This window comes from Mchenga conophoros, linkage group LG3, assembly GCF_057382185.1.
Source record: "Mchenga conophoros isolate Kocher_MC1m ecotype Shallow Benthic linkage group LG3, M_conophoros_male_GT1.1, whole genome shotgun sequence".
NCBI lineage: Eukaryota > Metazoa > Chordata > Actinopteri > Cichliformes > Cichlidae > Mchenga > Mchenga conophoros.
Window position 1 is genome coordinate 60,724,494 of NC_140528.1, and position 22,489 is coordinate 60,746,982.

Below are 22,489 nucleotides of genomic sequence, written 5' to 3' on the forward strand. Positions count from 1 at the left end.
AGACATTCAAAGGTTTTATTCAGATGTTGGCTGTGTTTCGTTTCATTCTCGGTCAGTCTTTAATCCCACACTGCTTCTGTAATGTTGAGGTCTGGGCTCTGTCATGGCTGGTAGAAAAATACACAGTGATGCACTATCGAGGTATTGGAAGTGTGTTTGGGATCACTGTCATGCTGAAAAGTGAAGCTGTTGCCAGTCAGATGTTGTTCAGATGACATTGCATGGCAGATCAAAATCTGATGGAATTATAAACACAGGAAAGTACCATCTATTTTGTCACCACTCGCTGGAATGTGGCCTCAAGCCACGATCGAGCGTCCCCCTCATACATTTACACAAGAACTGGACTGGAAATCAGTCCAGTTCTTGTGTAATTTGACATTTCTGTGAGGCTTCATTGAGCCCATCTCTCAGGTGCTGTGTCAGGTCTTTAGTGCACATGACTCTCAAATAACTTTACTATTCATCTATTATAGATAGTTTATAGGTCTTTTTGTCTTTCATCCTCGACTTGTCCAGTTACTTCAAATTTCTAAGCACATGCTGCACAAAAACAAGCTGAGATATGTCAGGGTTTCAGCTAATAGCTCTGTGGGAATCACCTTGTTGGTGCAAAGATTCTATATCCCTGGCATTTTTCATAGATTCGACTAAAGAAATTGGAATTTTTGTTTGTAACAGGCCACCAGTAAAAGGTCCCAAAAGATTTAAAATTGGCTCATTGCTTATTTATCGGTTATGTGTAGACACAAAACTGATTAGGTGCCTTTTTTTTTTTTTTAAACGCTCGAATAAGTTATAGGTCAGTGTCCGGCTTCAAGATCACTTCAAAAGTTACAAGATAAGCGAGAAAATGGGAAGTAAAGTAAAGAGATGAAAGGTGGCTTAAGATTGTTGCAAAATCAATGTTTGTAGACTAATGTTTTAAAGCACTTAGAAAACATAAAAAAAAAACAAAAGCAGGTGTCACAAGCAAAGAGTAGTTTAGTGACCTGTCAATCACAAGAAGCCATACTCTGGTTTATCATCTTATAATCTAGAACTAATTTAGATAGTGAACATCATGGTTTATTAAATAAGACGGGAAACTAGCCATTCAGGCCACAAACCCATCAGAATAATGTTGACATAAGGTCATAAAACAAATGACAAGATGGGTCATTTTCTCATGTTCTTCCACAGTCAGAGTTATTTCAGCTACCAGGAGTCGTCCATGCTTACCATTAGAAAGAAGGCAAATCTGCTGGCTATGTTCATCTTTTAAATACAGTCTCTTCTTCTATAGTGTCCTTTAAACACACCTCTTTGCTCTTCGCTAAATAATTTTAAAAAATGCTTAGAAATAAAAATGTTTGCTCTGGAGTAATTTGTATGTCTTCAGCCGGCAGTAGCCCACAGATTAAAGGAAATAAGGCAAAGAGAAACAGAACTCTGTGGGCGTTCATGGCTAACATCTTGATACTAATGACGAAGTCATGTTTGTAGGAGTTTAGAAGGGTTGCCTACAACCATATTTAGCTCTGCAAACTAAAGCCTGGGCTTTTAAAAAGGGACTTTTTCAGCAAAGCTCCCCTTCCTAAAAGGCTCTAGAAAACCTAAGAAGATCAAAAAAGACACTTTCGTTTCCAGCGAGCAGAAAAGCACATTTCTCACTTCAAGTCTATATTAAAACACTGGTGTAGTGTTGAGTAATTACAGGATATAAAAATAGCTTTTATTCACCTCGGCGATCACATGTTATCTTTTGGGCTTGTTACACGTGTATACTTTTTTTTAGCCCACCTGTGAGCAGCTTGTTGATCCAGAGCTTCTCCTGGGGTCCCTCCCAGACGCTGGAGATCCCCCCTCCTTCTGACTCCCGACAGAAGAAGTGTCTGAACAGCTACTGTGGACTGAAGGGGACAGGCAGAGAGAGTGGGGCTGTGTGACAGAGGTCTGTGCCAGACACAGTTAAAACAATCACATTTAATAATAACGCCTTCCTGCGTTTTGAGTAAAATGCACATGCATGGAACAGCTGCGTTTTTAACCTTGTGCACGTTCGCGGTTTAACGGCGCTCGTGTTATAACACTTTCCTGAAAGGAAAAAAGAGATGGAGCGCACGAACGCCAGAAACAAAGAGAGAGGAGTCAGAGTGAGATGGCATTTTTCCCATCCTGTTCAATGAATTTCTAACGCTGTGTTCTGTCCCACAGGACAATTCATGCATTGAAATTCTGAACTGCTGCACTCAATGAGACACCTGGTGAGCAGTATGTGCATTACACTGGGCCATGAATGAGAAATCACTTTGGCTCTGAGACAACAACGGCTGATGGAGGCTGAATGATGGCCCTGGAATCTAAAGGACTGTACTTTAGATTAGGTACTGTGATTTTATTTATTTTTTATTGTTTTATGGAACTATGTGCCTACACCCTTTTTGAAAAATGCAGTTTGACATGTGATACAATTACTAGTATCAGATTGCGTTGTTCATTCAGCAGCATGCTGTGAACCTGTTACTAACCACCCCATATGTATCCATTGTCTCTAAGGCTTTGTCCTCCATGCACTCGGGAGTCTCTAAATTTCTCTTACTGCTTAAACACTGAACAGCTTTTTTACAGACCGATTAAAATCCACTGGAGTTCTTCCTCTGCTTGTGTTCTACCTCTCCGGCAAGTTTTCTGAAATTAAACCAGGTAACTTTTACACAGTCTTGCAGACCAATAAACACTCAATGTGGAGAGAGTTCATATTGGCCCTACAAGCAGGAAGATGGCACGCTGTCATAAAGGGATGGACATGGACAGCGACAATACTCAGGTGGGCTGTGGAGTATTAATGATGCTCAGTTGGTACCAAGAGGCTCAAAGTGTGGCGACAAATCATGCTCCACAGCGTTGAACCGTTGACATGCTTTCATGTTGTTTAAGCCAAACTCTGACCCTACCATCTGAATACAGAAATGGAGACTCGGACAGCAGGCAACATTTTTATAGTCTTCTGTTGTACAGACAGGAGTGGCACCTGGTGTGGTCTTCTACTGTTGTAGCCCATCTGCTTCAAGGTTTGATGTGTTTTGCATTCACAGATGCTCTTCTGCCTCTATTGTAATGAGTGTTTGTTTGTTTTTTGAGTTACTGCTGCCTTCCTATCAGCTCAAAGGAGTCTGGCCATTCTTCTCTGACCTTTGACATCAACAAAGAACTTTCACCCAGAGAACTGCTGCTCAATGTATATTCTCTCTTTTTTGGACCATTTTCTGTGAACCCTAGAGATGACTGTGTGGGAAAATCAGCAGTTTCTAAAACACTCAGAGCAGCCTGTGCGGCACCAACAACCATGCTATGTTCACAGTCACCTTTCTTTCTCATTCTCATGCTCATTTTGACCTTCAGCAGGTTGTCTTGACCACGTCTACTCGCCTAAATTGAGCTGCTACCATCTGATCAGCCGATTCGATATTTATGTGTAACTAAACAGTGTAGTACTTAATGAAATGTTCAGTGAGTATATATGATAATATCACAGTATTGCTGAAAACTGGATGTATTATTGTAGTGCTGATTAATTCGCAGGTAGTTTTAACTTGTTCTCAAAGTGGGATAGGATTACAAGGGGGCTCCTTTGGAAATAGTTCTTCCCTGTAAAGGATCCCTTCAATTAACAAAACAATATGCAGTTGTAGAAAAAGTACAATGACAAAATGTTTTTTATTAAATTCTTTACTTTTTAACACTCTAAGTGGAACTTTTACCTGAAGGAAAAACTGAATCTGGGACTTATATTATTATTTATAACTTGTTGTTTTGTTACTAGGCCTCAGCCGCACAATGACTTGAAATCCAGATCATTAAAGGATAATGTTGGAATTTTGCCCAGCTCAGTTAGTGATCAGGACAAATTGGCTACATGAACCTAGCCTAGCAGTTTCAATAACGCACCCATGCGAGCGCCAGGCTGCACATTTTGTTTATGGAAGTGAGACAGTTTGTGTCACTGCTTTGAAAACAGTTTAAGGCAGACACACAGTAGCGAGGGCTGTGATGGGATTTGATCATGGCACAAGTAAAACGTGTTTCCACAGTTGAGCTTTTTGACTGCGCCGTATATTCTCCGCAGGCATGTCACAGCTCTTCAAAATTTCTCAGTGTGAGACAAATATCAAAAATTCATAGAGAAGCCCAGGGGTGCACGATTGAAAAGAAAAAAGAAAAAAAGAAAAAGAAAGAAAGAAAATAAGAACAAAATAAAACGTGTACCATATTATTACCTTGTCACATGGGGAGATACACCCAGGACCCGTTTTCTTTCCTATCTGTAATCTCAGGGCCACATCACTTGCAGCTCGGAGAGCAAATTCGAACAATCCAGTAATCCAATCTGGTCACATAAAACTGGGCGAATTCCCGAGGACACAGGTTGTACTGAAAAATGGTTTCAGCTTCCTTTATCTGCGAGCCGAGATGTGGAACAGCGCGCCTCAAACTAAGGAGTGCACCTAACTCAAACATAACGTCCTCCGCCAGATCACATGCTCACTTTTTAACGCTCGAGATAAGCTTAGTTTCCACAACAACGATTTAACACAGCCGGGAAATCAAAACATGAGATCATATTACATTATCATTCCCAATTCTACATGCACCTTTTTTTGTTAAGTCCAAGGCGCCTCAACATCTACAGGTTTGTTCCTTTTTAAACTTACTTCTGTCGCTGAGACTGTAGATGGAGTCCAACTCTGAGCCTGGAGTTCCTGTTGCATCCAACAGAAGCCTACTGGAAACTCCCATGCACAGTGACTCCTTCAAACACAACTCTGTGAGAGCAAAGGCACAAAAATAACTTCATGTTTACCTCATATATTGCAAGCTCGTAGAATATTACCAGTTTTATTTTATTATTAGCTCAGAATATTGTGTTTGTTAGAACAATGCCATCTGAACAGAAGGTAACCACGCCTAAAAACGTGCCGAGCAACTTATTCAGCGTGATACTGCAATCTAAGCCGATGGCAGGAAGCAATGCTGAGGCGCAAGGCTTCATGGATAAAGGAAGGTAGAACGCCTTCATTCACGGCCAACACTTCCTTGTTTTTTGGAAAAATCAAAACAACAAACTGGGCCAGAGGGGATATTTTTACATGATTTCTACTTAAACATCCGCCACCAGATAGCTTATACACATAACAAAGGTGATGACTCAGTCTGAAGGACTTTAACCAAGTGTCCAGAAAATGAAAGGAGATTGGAACAGTGTTATAGTCTGCTTATGATCTGACAACTTGGCACAATGTCCTGTTTAAGGATCCAAATCAATACAGGAGACCTAGAGATCAACAGTGCCGTTTGTCTTCAGAGCAGCAAACTATGTTTGAAGTTGGACAAAGATAACCAGAGTAAATGAAAAATGCAAGTTTTAATAATGATTTCGTTGATTAAGGAGAAAAAAGTTATCCAAACCTGTACGGCTATAAGTAAGTGCCCTCTAAACCTAATAACTGGTTGCTCCACCCTTGGTATCAAGAACTGCATTCAAGTCTTGGTGAACTGGCAGCGAGACTTTCACATCACTGTGGAGGAGCTTTGGCACCTCTTCTTTGCAGGATTGTTGTAATACAGATACATTGGAGGACTTTTGAGCATTAACGGGCAGTTTGAGATGCTTTGACATGACCTTAATCACTCCAAAAAAATTACTTGAGCTTAGATGGTCACACGTTCTTGTTCAGGATTTTCTGGTAGAGAGCAGAATTCATGGTTCCATCAGTTACAACAAGTCGTCCTGAAGCAGCAAAGCAGCCCCGACCATCACACTACCACCACCATGTCTGAGTGCTGGTATGATGGGATTTTTAGGAATTGCTGTGTTAGTTTTTTGCAAATGTAACGGGACTCAAGCCTTGAAAAAGTTCAAATTCTGTCTCATCAGAATATTTTCCCAACAGTTTTGGGAATCATCAAAATGTTTTCTGTGTTCTTCTTGGTCTGCTGTGGTTTTCTCCTTGAACTCTCCCATGGACGCCATTTTCATCCAGTCTCTTTCTTATTGTCGAATCAAGAACTCTGACCTTATCTGAGGCAAGTGAAGCCTGTAGTTCTTTAATGTTCTTCTGGGGTTGTTTGTGACCTCCTGGATGAGTTTTTGATGTGATGTTGGAGTTACTTTGCTATACCATTTGTGAATAATGGCTCATATCGTGGTTCATAGAGTTCCAAAACCTTAAAAATGCTTTGTACCAGTTTCCAGACGGACATAATCAATGACTTTGTTTATCAGCCGTATCTTTTCGATCAGGACATGACGTGTTGCTTTTTGAGACCTTTTAGCCTGCTTCACTTCTATTGAAGTCATTTCTCGATTCATCAGGCCTGGCTGTGGTTTTTGAAACTGAACTCAGCTTTCTAAGACTTAACAAAGGAGGGCAATTATTTTTGCACAACAGGGCCAAGATGGATTTTGACAGCTTTTGCCTCCCTTAAGAAATAAAATCATCATTCAAAAAATACATATTACATCTACTCAGCTTATCTTTGTTGATTATTAAAAACTGTTTGATGATCTGAAACGGTGCAAAACAGCAAACAAAAAAAATGAAAATTAGGAAAAAGGAAAATGTTTTCAGTTTTTGTAACAGCACTGTTAAAATATACATTGCTCCTAAGCTGCTGAAGGAATACTAAGCTGTTGCTTATCGAGTTAAAGGTCTTTACCTGTATTGTTGATGGCATGTGTCCACAGCAGATGGGCTATGTCGTGAGTCCAGGCCTCTCGGTCTTCCCTGTCGCGCGCTTGCAGGGTGATGCAGTCTCTGGTCCTCGGGGCCTGTCGGACCCACACCTCGAACTTCACTCCCTCCTCGCCGACGCTCTGAGTCAGGCCCATCTCATTCGTCTGCATGGAGAAGTGTTAAAATCACACACAAACTCTATGACAGGAAGTCTGCTTCTGACACAATCCCACTGCTGGAAATGCTTCATGTGGTTTAGGTGAGGGGAAAGGCAGGACACATGACTGGGAATTCACCAGAGATTTGCCTGCTCTATTTTCACACGAGCACATCTGGACGTCACATTGCCTTTGTGCAAGGAATACGAGAGGTAAAAGGTTTCATGCCCCATCGGTATGCACTGGTCATCTGTGCTTGCACATCTCTATCAGGTGATGTTGTGATTCAAAAGAAAAATACAGAGTTAAAAAGAGTTTATAGAGGAAAGAGGGGGGGAGATAAAGCAGCGCCCAAAAAAACTTTAGAAACCTCAAATTTAGTTTGCTTTCAACAGAATCTAGACAGAAAGCAGATTTTACAGATAAGACAAAGTGCTGGAGATGGTGTGAAGGAGAAGTGTGTGTGTGTGTGTGTGAGAGAGCTGTTCACCTTGATGCTGTGTTTGTAACTGTAGGCGGTGCGTCCCGGGCTGGGATTCTTGTGTTTAGTGAAGATTACGACGTGTTGATAAAGGAAAACGTTCCTCACGCCCGCCCGCTTCCTCCGAGTTCCCCCGCTCACCGTCAGCTCACCCTGCCGCACCAGCTCGCCGCGCTCCGTCACAGGGATCTGAAAACACACACACGTTAGGACACACTTATATTGGCCTTAGGCCCAGGACCAACCCTCAGCAAAAGATACCATCTTCATTTCAATCTTAAGAGGAAATTCAGGCCTGAGCTTTAAAATCCTGTCTCTTTGCCAGGTTCCAATCTTGATTGAATTGGTTCATTAATTATCTTGAAAACAGAAATAAAAATAAATAAGCATCATTATATCTGAGAATCCATAAAACGCTAACAAAGCGAAATATTCTCACTTTTACAGATTCAATTTTTTCCCCCACTCGCTCAGAGGAGAAAAACTCTGTTGATTCTGCTCATCTGTAGAACAAAAACTAGGAGTTAAAAATTAAATGGTCGTCGTATTATAAAGTCTCAAATCCTCCCTCCTGCACCTACTCTAATTTTCTGTTTGGAGTTGCGAGACACTTTGACTACAAAGACTGAAAAGCTTTATTCTCTATTCAACTGCGAAGGACAAAGGAGCATTATTATTACAGTGCCTTGCATGGTGACATATTCTTCACATGGATGCTTCGTTCTGCTGGATCTTTGCTCTAATTGGCCAGCTGAATCACATCTTTTGTAATAATAAAAAAAAAAGAAAAAAAAAGTGACTTTTTTGTTCATGTCAATTACAGGGTTGCGACTTTGAGATGCTGTTGGAAGTCAAAGGCACACAGACACTCATAATAGGCGAAAAAGAAATTACATAATTGTCAATGCTAGATATGCAAAAGCACAAAAGAGCAACAAACAAGGCAAATGCAAACGAAACAAAAGCGTGCGGACAATGAATTTAAAAAGGTCTGGAATTTTACAAGCGGCCACTGACATACAGTAGATTCTTATTTTTAAACCTCTAGAAATGAGTGGGTCATGATATAAGTGATGCTTCACACACTTTATGAACACCCACATCTACACCCACCCAAACACACACACAGCTGTACTTAAAATCATTTTTACTTGGAGAGGTGTTGCAGCGCAATTTTGAAGTAGCTCAGCGCAAGTGTTTGTGCTGCTGTAATCTTTCCCCTCGTTCAGAATGCAGAGAGATGAGAGGTGTGTGTGTCAAACATTTGTCACGACTACCACTGAATATTACAGCTGTGTCAGAGTACAGTGGTGTAGGGCGCAGGGATGTTAGTGTTTTTGGACTTTTGATAAGTCTTTCGGTTTTTGTTTATTCCCAGTGGGAGAACACAGTCTTTCCTCCCACTTGCCACGTCCTTGTTGCAGCTCTCAGGACTAGGAAATAAGAAAGATTCAGCTTCATAATTCAGGTTAAACTCAGTCTGGATTGAGATCAGATGATGACAACTGATCTCAGTGGAAAACCACATCAGCTGATAAGCTTCTAGGTTTACTAGACCCCGACTCACAAAGGATTTTTAAGACAGATAATGTTGCCAATATCCGATGACTCAAAAATCTGATATTCTGATACATCGGCTAATATTTTTTTCTTTCATATTTCTAAACTTAAACAGATTTCCCTGACATGTGTTATTTGTAGCTCAATATTTAATATTAAAACTCTGTTTTTAGTTCTCCAAACTTGTTGCCAACAGGAAACATGCAGAGTGCCCCCTGGTGGACACACTATGAAACATCAGCCCTCAGAAAAAGATTGAGTGTTTTTCCCGTCTCTTTCTTACTTTTTTAAAAATTTGAAATCTTATTTGTCTTTATAATGCCGATACTGATACATTTAAAAATAGCTACCATCGCACTGAAGAAAAACGTCCGACTCTGCTCACATCAGCAGCTTGTTGTGTTTTTGGTGTTTCAAACATGTGCTCCTAACGGGAAAGTTGCACAGTGCCATCTAGTGGACAAACTATGCAAAATCAATACTCCTAAAAGCATGTACCCTCTATATTGGTAAATGGCTAATATAAAAAAAAAATGATCAGGCAAAAAAAAACAAAACACAAAAAACAATGAGGCGGTTCTGCTCGAATCAGCTACTTGTTTCTTTTTTGGTATTCCCAAAAGCTCCAGATCGGCTTCTGGGTGGAGCAGATGGCTGCCCCTCTCTGATCCTGCTTCTGCCAGAGGTTTCTTCCTGAGAAAAAGGAGTTTTTCCTTCTTACTGTTGCCAAGTGCTTGTTCTTTACCTTAGAACATCTTCTGGCAACTGTTATATAAATAAAATTGAATTGAACAGATGGAAAAACTGCAACACAAACACTCATAACACATTTGTAGGCTCTTTCTCCGATTTCTTCTTCACTTTTTAAAATGTCATTTATCAACCATTGCAGACCAATATCAATGTATTAGCAAATAAATATCATCGGCTTGAAGGAAAAAGTGGTCAGGCCCCTAACACTGACAAATCTCATACATAATGCAATGTTTGATTTGCTTTAGCCTGCCTGGAGTTGCAGCTGCCTCTGCAAGCTGCAGCCCACCTCTACCCCAATTCCTCCTCCTCATGCTGTGTTTGACTTCATCAGTGTCATGTCTGTTGTTACTGATGCCCGCTCCGCTCTGTACCAGATATGCTGCTGCTGCTCCCACACCTTATGATCTCTGCATATCCAGATGGAAGATCTCCATTTAGCCAAAGTAATGCTGACGGATTCAGTCATAGTATGCGAGTTTAGATGCTCACACATTCACGCACATTGTCCTGATTCTTTCTATAAATAGACGCCGCAGACTGTAGTTCACAATAAATGGGCTTTTCCTTTTATGAGCAACACCTCTTAACATCTTGTAGTAGTAAGAAAATGCAAATGAGCTTCTATTTATGTGCCTCCATGAATTCTTTAATGTGTTCTTCTTGAAACATGGCTAATGTAAGCCGTGTTTCTAGTGTTTGTGTGGAAAATAAACACCAATACATTTATTTGATTTATTTGGGGGTAAAAGAGAAATAAGTCACTTCCACTGGCCTGACCTCAACAAGATTTTAGTTTCTTTCTCTCTAAGAAAAGAAAGTGGGACTTGACAGTTGCAGAGACATAAACTGGGACAAGCATTCTCACCGGGCATCCGACGATGAGGTCACTGGCCCTGAGGTCCTCGCCGTGCCGCTGGGCGTGTCTCAGGATGGAGAGGGCGGAGTCTGAGGCGGGGTTTATGCCTCCCAGCTCCTCCAGCGCCTCGCAGTACTGCTCCAGCCTCTGAATGGGAGCCTGCAGACAGTGAGGGAAGGCCAGAGGGGAGACGGGGGAGGCTTGGGGAAGTTTTGACTGAAACAGGGGAGGGAAGGACAAATAAAAAGGTAACGTTAGCAAGTCTGCTGGTGTTCCCCCATCATGTTCAGCTGGGCTGTGTTCACTGTATTTTATTACACACTTCACTATAAGTTGTGTTCACCTTAAAACACAGTCAGAAGCTTCGCCCATGGATGTCACATGTCCTACCTTGTGCCCTCTGCCGGGACCCCCACCTCCTCCAACCAGAGCATTTTCGGAACTCATCTAAAGCAACCGATTCCTGTTATGTCCTATATCTTAGAAAGGGCAGCTTCAGACAATGTCCTGACCTAAATGGCCCGAAAGGTGTCTGCGTTTTTTTACTTTGACTTTACTTAGTGGAAAATCAGTGACATTTTTTTGTTTTCTGACACTGAACAAGTTTTCTTTTTTAGAACATGTGAATTTTCCCACCCAAAAATAAGGACAACAACAGTGATTTTTGGTCTTTGTCAAAACAGATGATATAAAGAGACAGTAAAAGAGGCCAGCTCGTGTCTTACACCTCTAATTCTAACAGATACGCCTATAAACCGGAACGTCAATGACACAGCAGCTCATCCGGCTTGTGGCCCATCACACTTCACAAGATTCACCTGAGAAAAAAAATCGTCAAAGGTGACATTGAGCTCAAGCACATTTTCGGCGAAGACCCATTAGGTGATCGTTGTGTCCACTGTGTGATTAAATTGTGAGCGATGCTGCAGGATGAGCGGTGATTCTTGTGAACCGTGGATGTAAGCACACTTTTAGCTCATCGCCCTTCAGCCCAATAAGCTTAATAATATATAAATCACATGCAACTAGTGAAGATTTGCCAGTTCGCTGGTCTAGAGATGGCAATTGATATGATTTTAGTGATCTCTCTATGATTATTAAACATCCAGTTCTTTATTGATTTCCTCATTGATTCCTAATTCTGATTTTTGGTTGAAAAAAAATAAAAGCTTACACAAGTTTTCAGCACCACTGCAACTATTTTATCATCTCCAAGTCTAAACAGCGCATAGAAAAGTATTTGATAACCTTTTCTCTAACAGGCAGCTGACAGAAAAACATAATAAATCTGAGCTGCTGAGCTTGGAGGCATGAGGCTCTGATGGATTGGACAAGTTGTAACCAGTTCTCAGCAGGAATCACTTTTTGATTTGGATCCCTTATAAAGACACGCGCCCTCGCATCTCGCTGCTTTAAAGAAAACGCTCAGGGTCTAAATAAAAAAGTGTATGGGCTCTCCTTTGGTCCACGCTCAGCCTGCCCACCACATGCCATGAAGTCTTTGCTACCATCAGCTCTCAAACATGCTACATCAGGCTGAGCCGCTCCTCTGAGATAGTTACAGTCGCAGTTAACACAACTCTCTGTGGATGATTGTGACATCATTTGGCATGTTTTGGCAAACGGTTCTTTTTTTTTTTAGACACGTGTAATCAAGGTAACTATGGCTTTGCTCAGCAAGTATGAAAGTTCCAACTCGTAGCTGCTGCTTTAATGTTTCTTCCATTTTCTTTTCATCCGCTGATCCCAGTAACCCTGAAGAAGCAGCTACGCAGCAGTAACAATCATCAGCACCATCATCATTCAAAATGAACACCAGTTTAATGTCCCCTGCCATCATGATAGCCATATCCCTGTTATCAAGCTGCTTTACAGCTGCTGCTGCTGCTCAGTGTGGCCTGAGCACGTGCTGCCTCCTGGTGGCGACTCGTTAGAAATGCTGGGTTTGAGCGTCGCCTCAGAGGTTTTGAGCTCTTTGATCTGTCTGTATATAGCCCTCATAATAATCTCACGATGCTGTCGATGTATTAGTTTTTGTTAATTGTAGCTCGGGAGCTCCAATGACTTTCTCTGTAATCCGCCTTTAATTGGCTTTTCTAGTGTGCATTAAACTTGTAATTAACTTTACTGTATACAGCTCGTTCATAATTGCCGCCACCAACAAATAAAGCAGCTTTAATTGGCTTGAGCCTGTGATGTGTTCAAAAAAAAAAAAAAAAAAAAGACTCATAGCAACGCTCTTACATTGTGTAACCAGTTTTCTAAAAAAAGAAAATAACCAAATAAAAAAAAAAGAAAAAAAAAAGGGTTTATTGTTAAGAGACACTTTTATCGCTTTGAAATCATGTTTACTGAGATGAACTGGTTGAATAAGAGTTAAGACCGCAACTCTCTCAGTAAAATCTCTGCAGGAACAAGACTGGATTTTACTTCTTTTTTTAAGAGGCACGATGAATCCTACCTTGAAAAAGTCGGCTGCTTGTGTGACCAGTGGAGAATCCAGGTCTGGTTTGGTCCTGATGTACTGGGAATACTGCAGAAACTGGTCCCGCTGTGTGGTGACAGGCGAGAAAGTTGTTTTTAATTGATTTTAATCAGATTAATTACACAGAGAGGGATTTAATGGATATTTTGAAGCAAATTATGCTGACTTCTAACTAATCTGTGACATTTTCTATATGCAAACATATAAAACAACCCCTCAGAGGTTTATGTAAAACTGAAGAGCAGTGCATGCAGTCATACAGCTTCACTTGGCATTTTGCAGCTTACAAATTTACTGAAGCAGTCCTGTTGCAACAGGCTTTGCACAAGAGCGCCCTCCATGGCTGGGAGTAGGTCCTGCGAGTGAAAGGTGGTGAGGCTGGCCCAGTTGGGAAACAGCGAGTCTGCCTTCCCCCTGATGGAAGCTGGGGTGTCTGAGAGCTCCAGTAAGGGCAGGTACGTCTCTTCTACCCCCTTTAGCACAGTCACGTACTGCCTCTCTGAACTTAGCATCCTACACCAGAGCAGGTACAGCTTACTGTGGTGGAGATGGCAAAGGGTGGGGAGGGGAGGAAAGAAACAGTGCATGAATACACTTAAAGGAGAAACAAACATGGAAGCAAGTGGACAAGTGGGAGGTAAGGGGAAGCGAGAGCGAAGATAGCAACGGATTGAGATCAAAGACTCAGTAATGAAAAAATTATCTAAGATTGCATCCTGACTGATAAAATCAATGCGAAAGAGCCTTCAGTTGTACTTAAATTATCCCTAAAACTATGCATCGCTTTTTCTTTCATCTCAGCCTGTTCCATTCTTGCTGCGACTTATTATGTCTATCTCTGACTGATTTTCTTACGAGGAAAGTGGAGTACATGGAAAAAGGACAAAAAAAAAAAAAAAAAAAAGCAAAGAAAGCCAACACACACCTCTGTGCGGTTGAACCGGCCCTATCCGTCCCCGTCTCCCTGTCTGTCCTCCCCAGCAGTACATGCTGGCGCGGTGACCCCGTGTGATCCACCACCTCCTTGCTGCTGACCTCCACTCCTCGGATCAACACTCCTCCGCCACTACTACCACCACCACCACCGCTCCATCCTGGAATAGCTGCAGCCATGCTAGTAGTAATGACTGGGTCGGCCAAAGCCCGTCGTCCCAGCCAGGACATGGGGGAGTTACGGCTCGCCCCAGCCACCGGCGACTCAGCGGGTTTGGGGGTGGCTGTACCTCGACGGGGGGCCAGGAGAGCCTGGAGGTCAAAGCTTGGGTGACGCTTCCGAGGTGGCTTGAAGGGAAGTGGAGCCTCTGTGGGCTGTAAGGGAATTGAACTGGTCATTGGTGTGACTGTGACACACTTCAGTTACAACAGTACAGTCCTGTAACACACCTCAGATCATAGAACAGAAAACATTACCATAAAATAGAAATCAAACTCACGCTCTTCTTTGTAGGATTCAGAAGGTTCGATAGAAACTTCCCTCCCCCGGCCCCACCTCCTCCCGCACCACTTCCTCCTGCCGTTCCCTCTTTCTTATTCCCTTTCTCCTCTCCTATCTTCAGTGTGGAGCAGGTCTGCGGTCTGAACAGTGATGCCAGGGATCCCCAGGACTGCAATCCGCCTTCCCCTCCGCCAGCTCCCAGCCCCCAGGAGTCACCCTCTCCCTCGGGGCCCATCAGGTCCCAGAGGCTGCTGGCAGAGGGAGTTTTGGTTTTCCCCTGTCCCTGATTTTGCGTCCGGTCAGACTGGAGGAATCGGGGCTTGACCTGTGCTACTGTTCGCTGGTATCGCTCAACTGTCTGAGTCCAGAGATCCAGCAGTGCCCCGCCACCCAGCTCTATTGCTAAAGAGCGTGCGTCCTGGAAACGGGACGGGGGTATTGGAGGGAGGGAGGCGAGAGGGCAGGTGGAAGAAGAGGAAGAGGAGGAGGTGGAGGAGACTGCATCGCACCACTGGGTGGCCTGCACAAGAGACAGGAAAGTCAGGGAAGTCATTAGGACTTCCGCTCGGCATTAAAACACTTTGGAACCATGACTGTATGTTTATAACTTCCTGTGTGTGTGCTGCAGAGGTCTTCCTGTGCCGTACCTCGGTCAGAGTGGACAACAACCTCTGTGTGTTGTCCAGAGTGGTCCAGCAGTCAGACAGACAGTGGGACATGTCCCTGAGCTTCTCCCTGACCGGAGGGAGTCGGATCTGGACGTCGCTCAGGCCTGCCCAGTCCAGTTCACACCAGCCCTCCAAATCACTGAGCAGTGACAGAGTCTCACTGTGTAGCTCCTGAAAAATGCAGGAAAATGGGCTGTCAAGAAGTATTTACTGTAGAAGACTGACAGGACACACTTGGGAAATCGTGGATGGAAAAATATTGACTGCATCTCTTGGGAATATGCTGGGAAAACTTTTCATTAGCTCGTCTCCATGAGAATGACACAAATATGCCACTGAAAGGCACAGTGGGCTTAAAGCACATCTATTCACAGTTTATCGTTTCAGTTATTGACTTCTCAAACCCTACAGTGGGTGATTCACAGTAACACATGTGTCTTAAGTACGACTAATAAGATTTCTTATCCCAGAGTTGACGTGACAGAAGGGATTTTTTTTGTGGGCGATGTTAAGATGCTTACATGTACTGTAGAAACAAAGTGAAAGCAAAAGCTCTGAGGGCGGACGCTTTAACTGTATGTGAATATTCTCCATGTTGTTATCATGATGTGTGCTTACTTACCAAAAGTCATTTACATGCAGATAAAACTGGACACTCCCTTTGTACTTGAAGAAGGTCAGTCGGACCAAAACACTGTGATGTAATAAGTGTATTAGCGGTACATGAGACGGTGTGTGGCAGTCATATTTCACCGTTTTGTGAATATCATGAATGAAATCTAAATGACCTTTAGAAGACCAATTAAATCAAAGTCTATATGAGTCACAGCTGCCAACACATAAGTACTGTCAAGAGATCAGGGCTAGACATCGCTGTAAGCATTAGAGAAAAGAGACAGCCTGTTACCAAAACCATTTTAAAGCCACAATGTTTGCAGGAACTCTGTGTTTACAACTCCTTTGATTTTACACCTGATCTCCATCCATTCTCTACTGTTTATCTTTTTCAGGGTCGCGGGTGGGCTAGAGCCTATCCCAGCTGTCTTAAGCTCTGTCCACACTAGCAAGGATAAATTTGAAAACGCTCCACGTCCACACTAGCGTTTTCAGTCGTTTTCACAGAGTTGCGTGTCAAAAACGGACGAAAACGCTTACGTTCCAGTACTGCGCATGCGTGAAGCGCAAGACAATTCCACCTGCCTCATTTCTGTCTGCCGTTTCTTTACTTTCCGGCTCTCTGAAATGTCGCAGCAAAATGTTGAGGAAAAGCACCGAGTTTTTAAATGGACTAACAATGAGGTGGAGTTGTTGCTGTGAGTAACACAAAAGTACAAAGTTGCAAAAGCGAGTGAGAATTAAAGAATTTGAAGAAAAGCTATCTGAAGCGTGTACAGACTGATATTCATCTTTAATAGGGCTGTCAAAATTGAGCGCAAACAAAACAACTGCTGTATAATGCCCTCCGCTATCTTAGTTTAATTGGTCACATGACTGCATCACATGACTAAAATGTGTCATCGTTTTAGAAAGTCTCCGTTTTTGTTGTCTACACTGCGACACGAAAGAGCATTTCCAAAACGCTGCGTTTTCCTTGAGCAAAAACGGCGTCTCAGTGTGGACTGGAGGCCAACATGGAGAGAACACGGTGCTTTTTCAAATGAAAACCTATGGGCGATTTAGAGTTTCCAATTAACCTATCCACACTAACTTACTAACACTAATATAAACTTGTATTTATATGTAATTTCAAAGAATTTCATTCAGATCACACACACAGAGTCAATCCTTCTGAGTCTCAGTCATCGCCATCAGTGACTGACGCTGTTATGCAAATGAATGAATTACTCAGCCACAGCAACAGTGTTGCTACTGTAAGATGATGTGAAAGAGGGAAATTTTCTAATCTACGTTGCATAGTTGTTTTTTATTTAGCGTCAACCCTTTAACGCCTAGTGTTTTACATTTGATACACACAGTTTTGGTGAGTTTTAGAGACTTCTACAGCATCCATGTGATCTCCCCCCCCCCACCGAAAAATGTTATTAGTAAATTACAAAGCGGATTTTTAATCAATAAATCGCCAAAAATGCCAGATGTGGTAAATACGATGCAATTAAGACTCATATATGCAATTTCATATTTTTGTTTTTTAGCTGTCAGAAGATTCAAAAAACACTTCATCCTTTATCCCCCCCCCCCCCCCCCCCCCCCGCCCCAAAAAAAAAAAAAATTGGCAATTATTTAATCAGGAATTTAAAGGGTTAAGACTGGCTCCATAACACTGAGCCCAGTGAACCTGCATATTTTAACATGACATGTGAAAATGTTTTCACACAAAAAGCACATTCATCTTTGCATTACTCACATTGGCCGTTTCTTTGAACGTCTTGAACCTCTGCTGTTTGAGCGAGAGTCTGCTGAGGGAGAGAGGAGGATCCTTGTAGTCCTCCAGCTGCGACTGAACCTGCTCAATCTCTTTATCGCACTGTGGATTAAAGGCGGAGGTTTGGGTGAGTGGAGGACATGAGGCGCTCTGTTACGCATAAGATGTGGAAAAACTGAAGATGATGAAGCAAAAAAGAAATACGCAGATTACAGAGTGTAGGTTATTTTAAAGTAAAGCAAATCTTCCTCAGATACCTTTTCCAGTTTGTCCACCAACCCCGCCAGACGCCCCAACGCCTCCAGGTCACGACCTCTTTGGTTGGACACTCGGACAAGCCGATGGAGTGCATCGTCCACGCTGTCATAAAGTTTAGAAGTTACGGCAAGAGCAGCTCTGAGAGGAGAAGAAAGAAATTTTGGTTTTCATTTAAATTCTTCAAAATCATGCTGACAGAAATGATCTAATTATAAAAAAACGTCTCATGTACAGCACAGAAAAAACCCATCTTGTATTATTGCACAGCTTAAGCCAAAACTCATTACACAGTAAGAACAGAAGAGCTACAACAGTCTTCAGATCATCTCTAAGCTGCAGTCATGCACAAACAAGCTGCATCGCTCTGTCCTTTATTTGATGTGTTTTCTTCTCCAGCTGGTTTTCATTTTATGGCCAAAAACAAACAACTCTGTTTTTGTCAGGAAGATTATTTTTAACCTAAAGCTCATCCTGACAAAAATAACCCTTCAATCAAAATTGTAAAAAGCATGGGAAAGGAAAAGAGAAGAAGATTTAAAATATAGTCTTCAAGTCCTGTGCTTAATGTATATTAAAGCATCTTTTCAGAATCATAACATTGTGGGTTGTTAGGTTGTATTAAAAAATAACTCAGGAATGCATAAAATGCCCACAGTACAGCTACTGGATGTTAGAAGGAAATAGCTTTCAGTTCATTGTTGGTAAAGTGTGGCAATAGGCTCCAAGCACAACTTTGGGGTGGCACGACACTCGGGTGGAAGGTCACCAGCTACTTTGTTACATATGTGTGCTCAGCTACCCATTAAAACGATAATTTAATCAGCCAATCACATGGCAGGAACCCAACGAAGTTCAAACTTAGGAAAAAGGCTGATTTTAGTGAACATGGCATGGTTGTTAATGCCAGACGGACTGGTCTGAGAGTGTCAGAAACTAATGATATACTGGGATTTCCCCCACACAAACAGCTCTAAGATTTTATAGAGAATTAAACTCTGCAAGAAAACGTCTTGTTGATGTCAGAGGTCAGTGGAAAGTAGCCAGACTACTAATGAGCTGATAGGAAGGCGGAAGGCTTGGGTGTTTGTCCTGTCAGCAAAGAATAGGAAAATGAGGCTTCAGTTTATATGCAAATCCAATAGTTTCTGTAAGATGACAAGGCATTGAACTAACACTGCTGGCAGAGCTCAGAGAAGGTGTGGCCAATCAATGGTGGAGCCAAATCATGTTCAGCATGATGGTGCTAACACTGACAGATGGCTAAAAATCACTATAAAATCGTGGTTTAGCGTGTTAGCATATGCTGATTAGCACTAAATAACCGGGAGTGTTCGTTTTCCAGGGTTTTTGGCCCCAATATTTTCATTGGATTTTGTTACTTGATTTAAAAAAAAAAAAAAAAAGAAAGAAAAAAGTATAATCCATAAAATAAAAATTCAGTAGTCCTACAAATACTGGATGAATTAGGTGTCTGGTACCTGCAGTCTGGTGACTTTTGTGCCAGTCCAGATGCTCTATTTGTCAATCCAGCAAGCCAGGCCCCGCCCTTCTGCTGCAGCTCAGTTAACCGTTGGTCGGCCAGGACGCTGGCCATGAGCTGCCTGTGTTTGTCAATGCTCAGAGGAACAGCCTGAAAAAGATAAGCATGTGTATTGTACCTTTTGTGTGTGTTTTTATAGAGACTGGTAAGTTACTAAAACACAAATATATCTGAGCGCACACAACGAGTAGAATGAGCATCATGTTAAAGTTATGGACCTTTATGTTGTCTGGCATTGGCTCAGCGTCCATAGACTGCAGTGCTTCTCCAAGCAGTGAGAGGGCGCTCTCACAGCGCTCTGTCAGACTCTCCAGACTCTAAACAGGACAAAAAGAAGTAGAAATCCACACAAACACATGAAATCTCTCTTTCATTCCACCTTTTTTGTAATCCACAGGAGAGGTCAGAAAAAGTCCAGAGGATAGGAAAATGTTTTCAACTGTTTAGATAAAGCAACATAAACTGTGGGGGGAAAGCCATTAAGGGTCCTTGAGATTCTTACGGGCTGTGTTTTTTCTTCACCTAGTTCATCATGCCTGTCTGGAATAATCGACCACCAGCAGACGACCACTCTTTCCCAGCCAACATCCTTTTATTTCGCCTCCCTCCCTCCTAGATGTTCTTTCTCCCACAATACTCCCTCAACTGTCAGAGGTCATATTTTACACTGGAGGTACCCAAAACTCGAAACAAGTTACGAGCTACAAGAACTCCGGACTTTGAGTGGGTTACTTGAGCTTGTTCATTCCAAGCTGTCTGTAAGAAGTTTAAAAATAATAACAATAAAAATACACTAAGGACTTTTTGCTTTAGAAAATTCCTCAGCTACATACAAAAATGGCATTTCCTGTGAATTAACAGAAACTTTCCGTTTTATAATTACAGAACAAAACCTCAAACAGTCGTGCCGACACATTTTTTTCATTTACTAAGGCAGCATGTTTTAATAATGTGAAAAAAAAACGAGACATGCTATCGAAATTTCATTATTTCCTGACAGAAAGGGTTAGGGTTAGGTCAGTGGTCCGACAGCTTAAGATCAAAGTGAGCTGTATGTGAAAAATGACTTTGACATCCCTGATGTACACACGCTGATGCACACGGGAGTAAAAATAGGACAGCAACCCTCTTGTGACTAGAGAAAATCTGTGGCTGCCCAGTGATAGCTTAAATGTTTTGGATTATAAGTCATTGTGGCAACTAACTAGTCTCCAGGAGGCTGAGCATACAACACCCACAATCTCTGGGCGACAGCTTTTGATTACAAGGAGATGGCATGGGTCACATATAGGAGGAAACATGTCTCCAAACAACCACTATCAGATGGATCGGTGAAGGTTTTGCAATCAAGGTGCAAGTTTTCTGTGACGTGTCTCTTTGCAAAATGGATTTGGTTAGCTGTATTCTGGTTATATTCCTGTTTAAAAGAAAGGTTTTCCAGCTCTTATGTCAAGTAGCTGTTAAATTGCCACTCTGCAGCAACTACATCATGATTTGTGGAGGAATTTATGAATTTCTGTTTCAGATCTCTGAGTTTCTGGATAGACTCTGAATACAAGCCGTTAGTGTGAATTTCTGTTCATCGAGATGGCGACAGGTTTGAAATTTTCACTGATTCATGAGTTAATGACCGTATTATCACAAACAAATTGCATTCAATTGCCATTTTGACCTGATTCAATCACAAACTAATAGCAGACTCTAATTGTTTTTATTGCTGCCCTGATACACCAAAGTCACTTTGAAGACTGCAGCTGACTGATTAATGTTCCTGTTTACACTGAAGTCTGAACTTCGTCATACCTCCACTCTGTGGATGAACCACTGAAAACACAAATGCTATAGTGGAGAATCAAATGTGAAAAGTTCAAGGATGCTTTTTCATGTTTGCATAATCGAACAGACAAAACAGAGCTCCTCACCAGTCTGAAGGCCAGCCAGTCCGCGTGGCAGTGGATAAAGTCCCCGTCTACTTCTTTGGGCAGCTGTTGTTTGTCTACATACTGCTGAAGGACACTCGTTCCTCGCACTGTGTGGACCTGCACAGGAGAGGAGAAACAGTAAGGGGCAGAGGAAGTGACTTTCTTATTGTATGTTTGAGAAGAATAAAAGCTTTTAAGGAAATTAGACCAAAAAAGAAATAAATTAAATCACACTGAAGCCTGGAACATATAAACTCTTATCTGAATGTGTTAGTGTTGGCAATGTTTACTGAGTACACACCAAGTGAAAAGCTCCAAGAGTTTAAAAACATCAACAAACCTGCTGTGCCAATCATAAGTTTTCAAAAATCACCTGTTTAAACCATATTATCAGGGCATGTGGCCACTTTGAGTGAGAGAATAATGCTGACCTCTTTGTTATTTGCGATTCTATTAAATGGCAATTATGGCTAGAGGTTCTGAGAATGGGAGAGAATAAAAAAAAACTAACTTGTATTATGATTTATTTTTTACTTTCTGAGCAGGTACACAACTGGTTACTGAAATTCAACATGGTGCTGACGTTGTAATTTAACTACAGCGTTCACATCTTCTTGGAAGTGTTTGTCGTCGACATCCAAAGTTTGAACACTGCCTGCTTGAAACACAAACCACGTGGCATGACCGATCCTCCCGTGCCTGTGCGCAAGAAAGATTTCTGCTGATCGGTGCAAAGCAATATGCTGAATTAGCGGTAAAACCGAGTTATCTGAAAGCAGTAGATGTTCCAAACGTATGGAAATTGGGTTTAATAGATTCAAGCTCAATGTGAATGTGCACTCCAGCTTAAGCACTTCTGACACTGATCGCATTGCAACAAGGAACAGGGACAATTTATGGAACGTTATTTCCTCTCGCGCAATTTGCATTTCCTATATGAACACTTTTTCCTGTTGACATTATAATAGGCAATAGAATTACAGGAACTTGCTTTCTGCTAATGTTTTCTCGTGCTATTTATCACTGAGCTTTTGACATGCTTTCATAACTTCACATTTATTCATTTTACAGATCTGCAAGTAAAAGAAGTATAACCGACTTAACCATGAGGAGCTTAGTAATACAGTCTAAACATGTGATGTGCATGAGGTCACCTCTGCTCCTTCCAGGGAATGAGAAGGGGACTCCTGCTGCTCTTCCACCAACACCAGAAGGGATCCAAGACCACCGGGGACCGACCCCTGGCACGAACACAAAAACACATGTGCTCG

The 22,489-nt window shown here is 42.0% G+C and overlaps 1 protein-coding gene across 2 annotated transcripts in view; it reads right to left on the minus strand.

The window, feature by feature from the left end:
* The window catches only part of arhgef40 (Rho guanine nucleotide exchange factor (GEF) 40), a 49,274-nt gene that overhangs the window by 4,546 nt on the left and 22,239 nt on the right, over nucleotides 1-22,489 (minus strand). For both annotated transcript variants that reach the window (XM_085265543.1, XM_085265535.1), the window contains exons 10-25: nucleotides 22,373-22,459; nucleotides 21,219-21,335; nucleotides 19,515-19,613; nucleotides 19,235-19,386; nucleotides 17,756-17,894; nucleotides 17,481-17,600; nucleotides 15,095-15,286; nucleotides 14,446-14,967; nucleotides 13,938-14,320; nucleotides 13,300-13,549; nucleotides 12,989-13,078; nucleotides 10,537-10,743; nucleotides 7,365-7,544; nucleotides 6,700-6,880; nucleotides 4,695-4,805; nucleotides 1,783-1,892 (exon numbers count right to left, since the gene is read on the minus strand). In XM_085265543.1, the coding sequence (XP_085121669.1) occupies nucleotides 1,783-1,892; nucleotides 4,695-4,805; nucleotides 6,700-6,880; nucleotides 7,365-7,544; nucleotides 10,537-10,743; nucleotides 12,989-13,078; nucleotides 13,300-13,549; nucleotides 13,938-14,320; nucleotides 14,446-14,967; nucleotides 15,095-15,286; nucleotides 17,481-17,600; nucleotides 17,756-17,894; nucleotides 19,235-19,386; nucleotides 19,515-19,613; nucleotides 21,219-21,335; nucleotides 22,373-22,459 (2,940 nt within the window). The remainder of the gene's footprint in view (nucleotides 1-1,782; nucleotides 1,893-4,694; nucleotides 4,806-6,699; nucleotides 6,881-7,364; nucleotides 7,545-10,536; nucleotides 10,744-12,988; nucleotides 13,079-13,299; nucleotides 13,550-13,937; nucleotides 14,321-14,445; nucleotides 14,968-15,094; nucleotides 15,287-17,480; nucleotides 17,601-17,755; nucleotides 17,895-19,234; nucleotides 19,387-19,514; nucleotides 19,614-21,218; nucleotides 21,336-22,372; nucleotides 22,460-22,489) is intronic.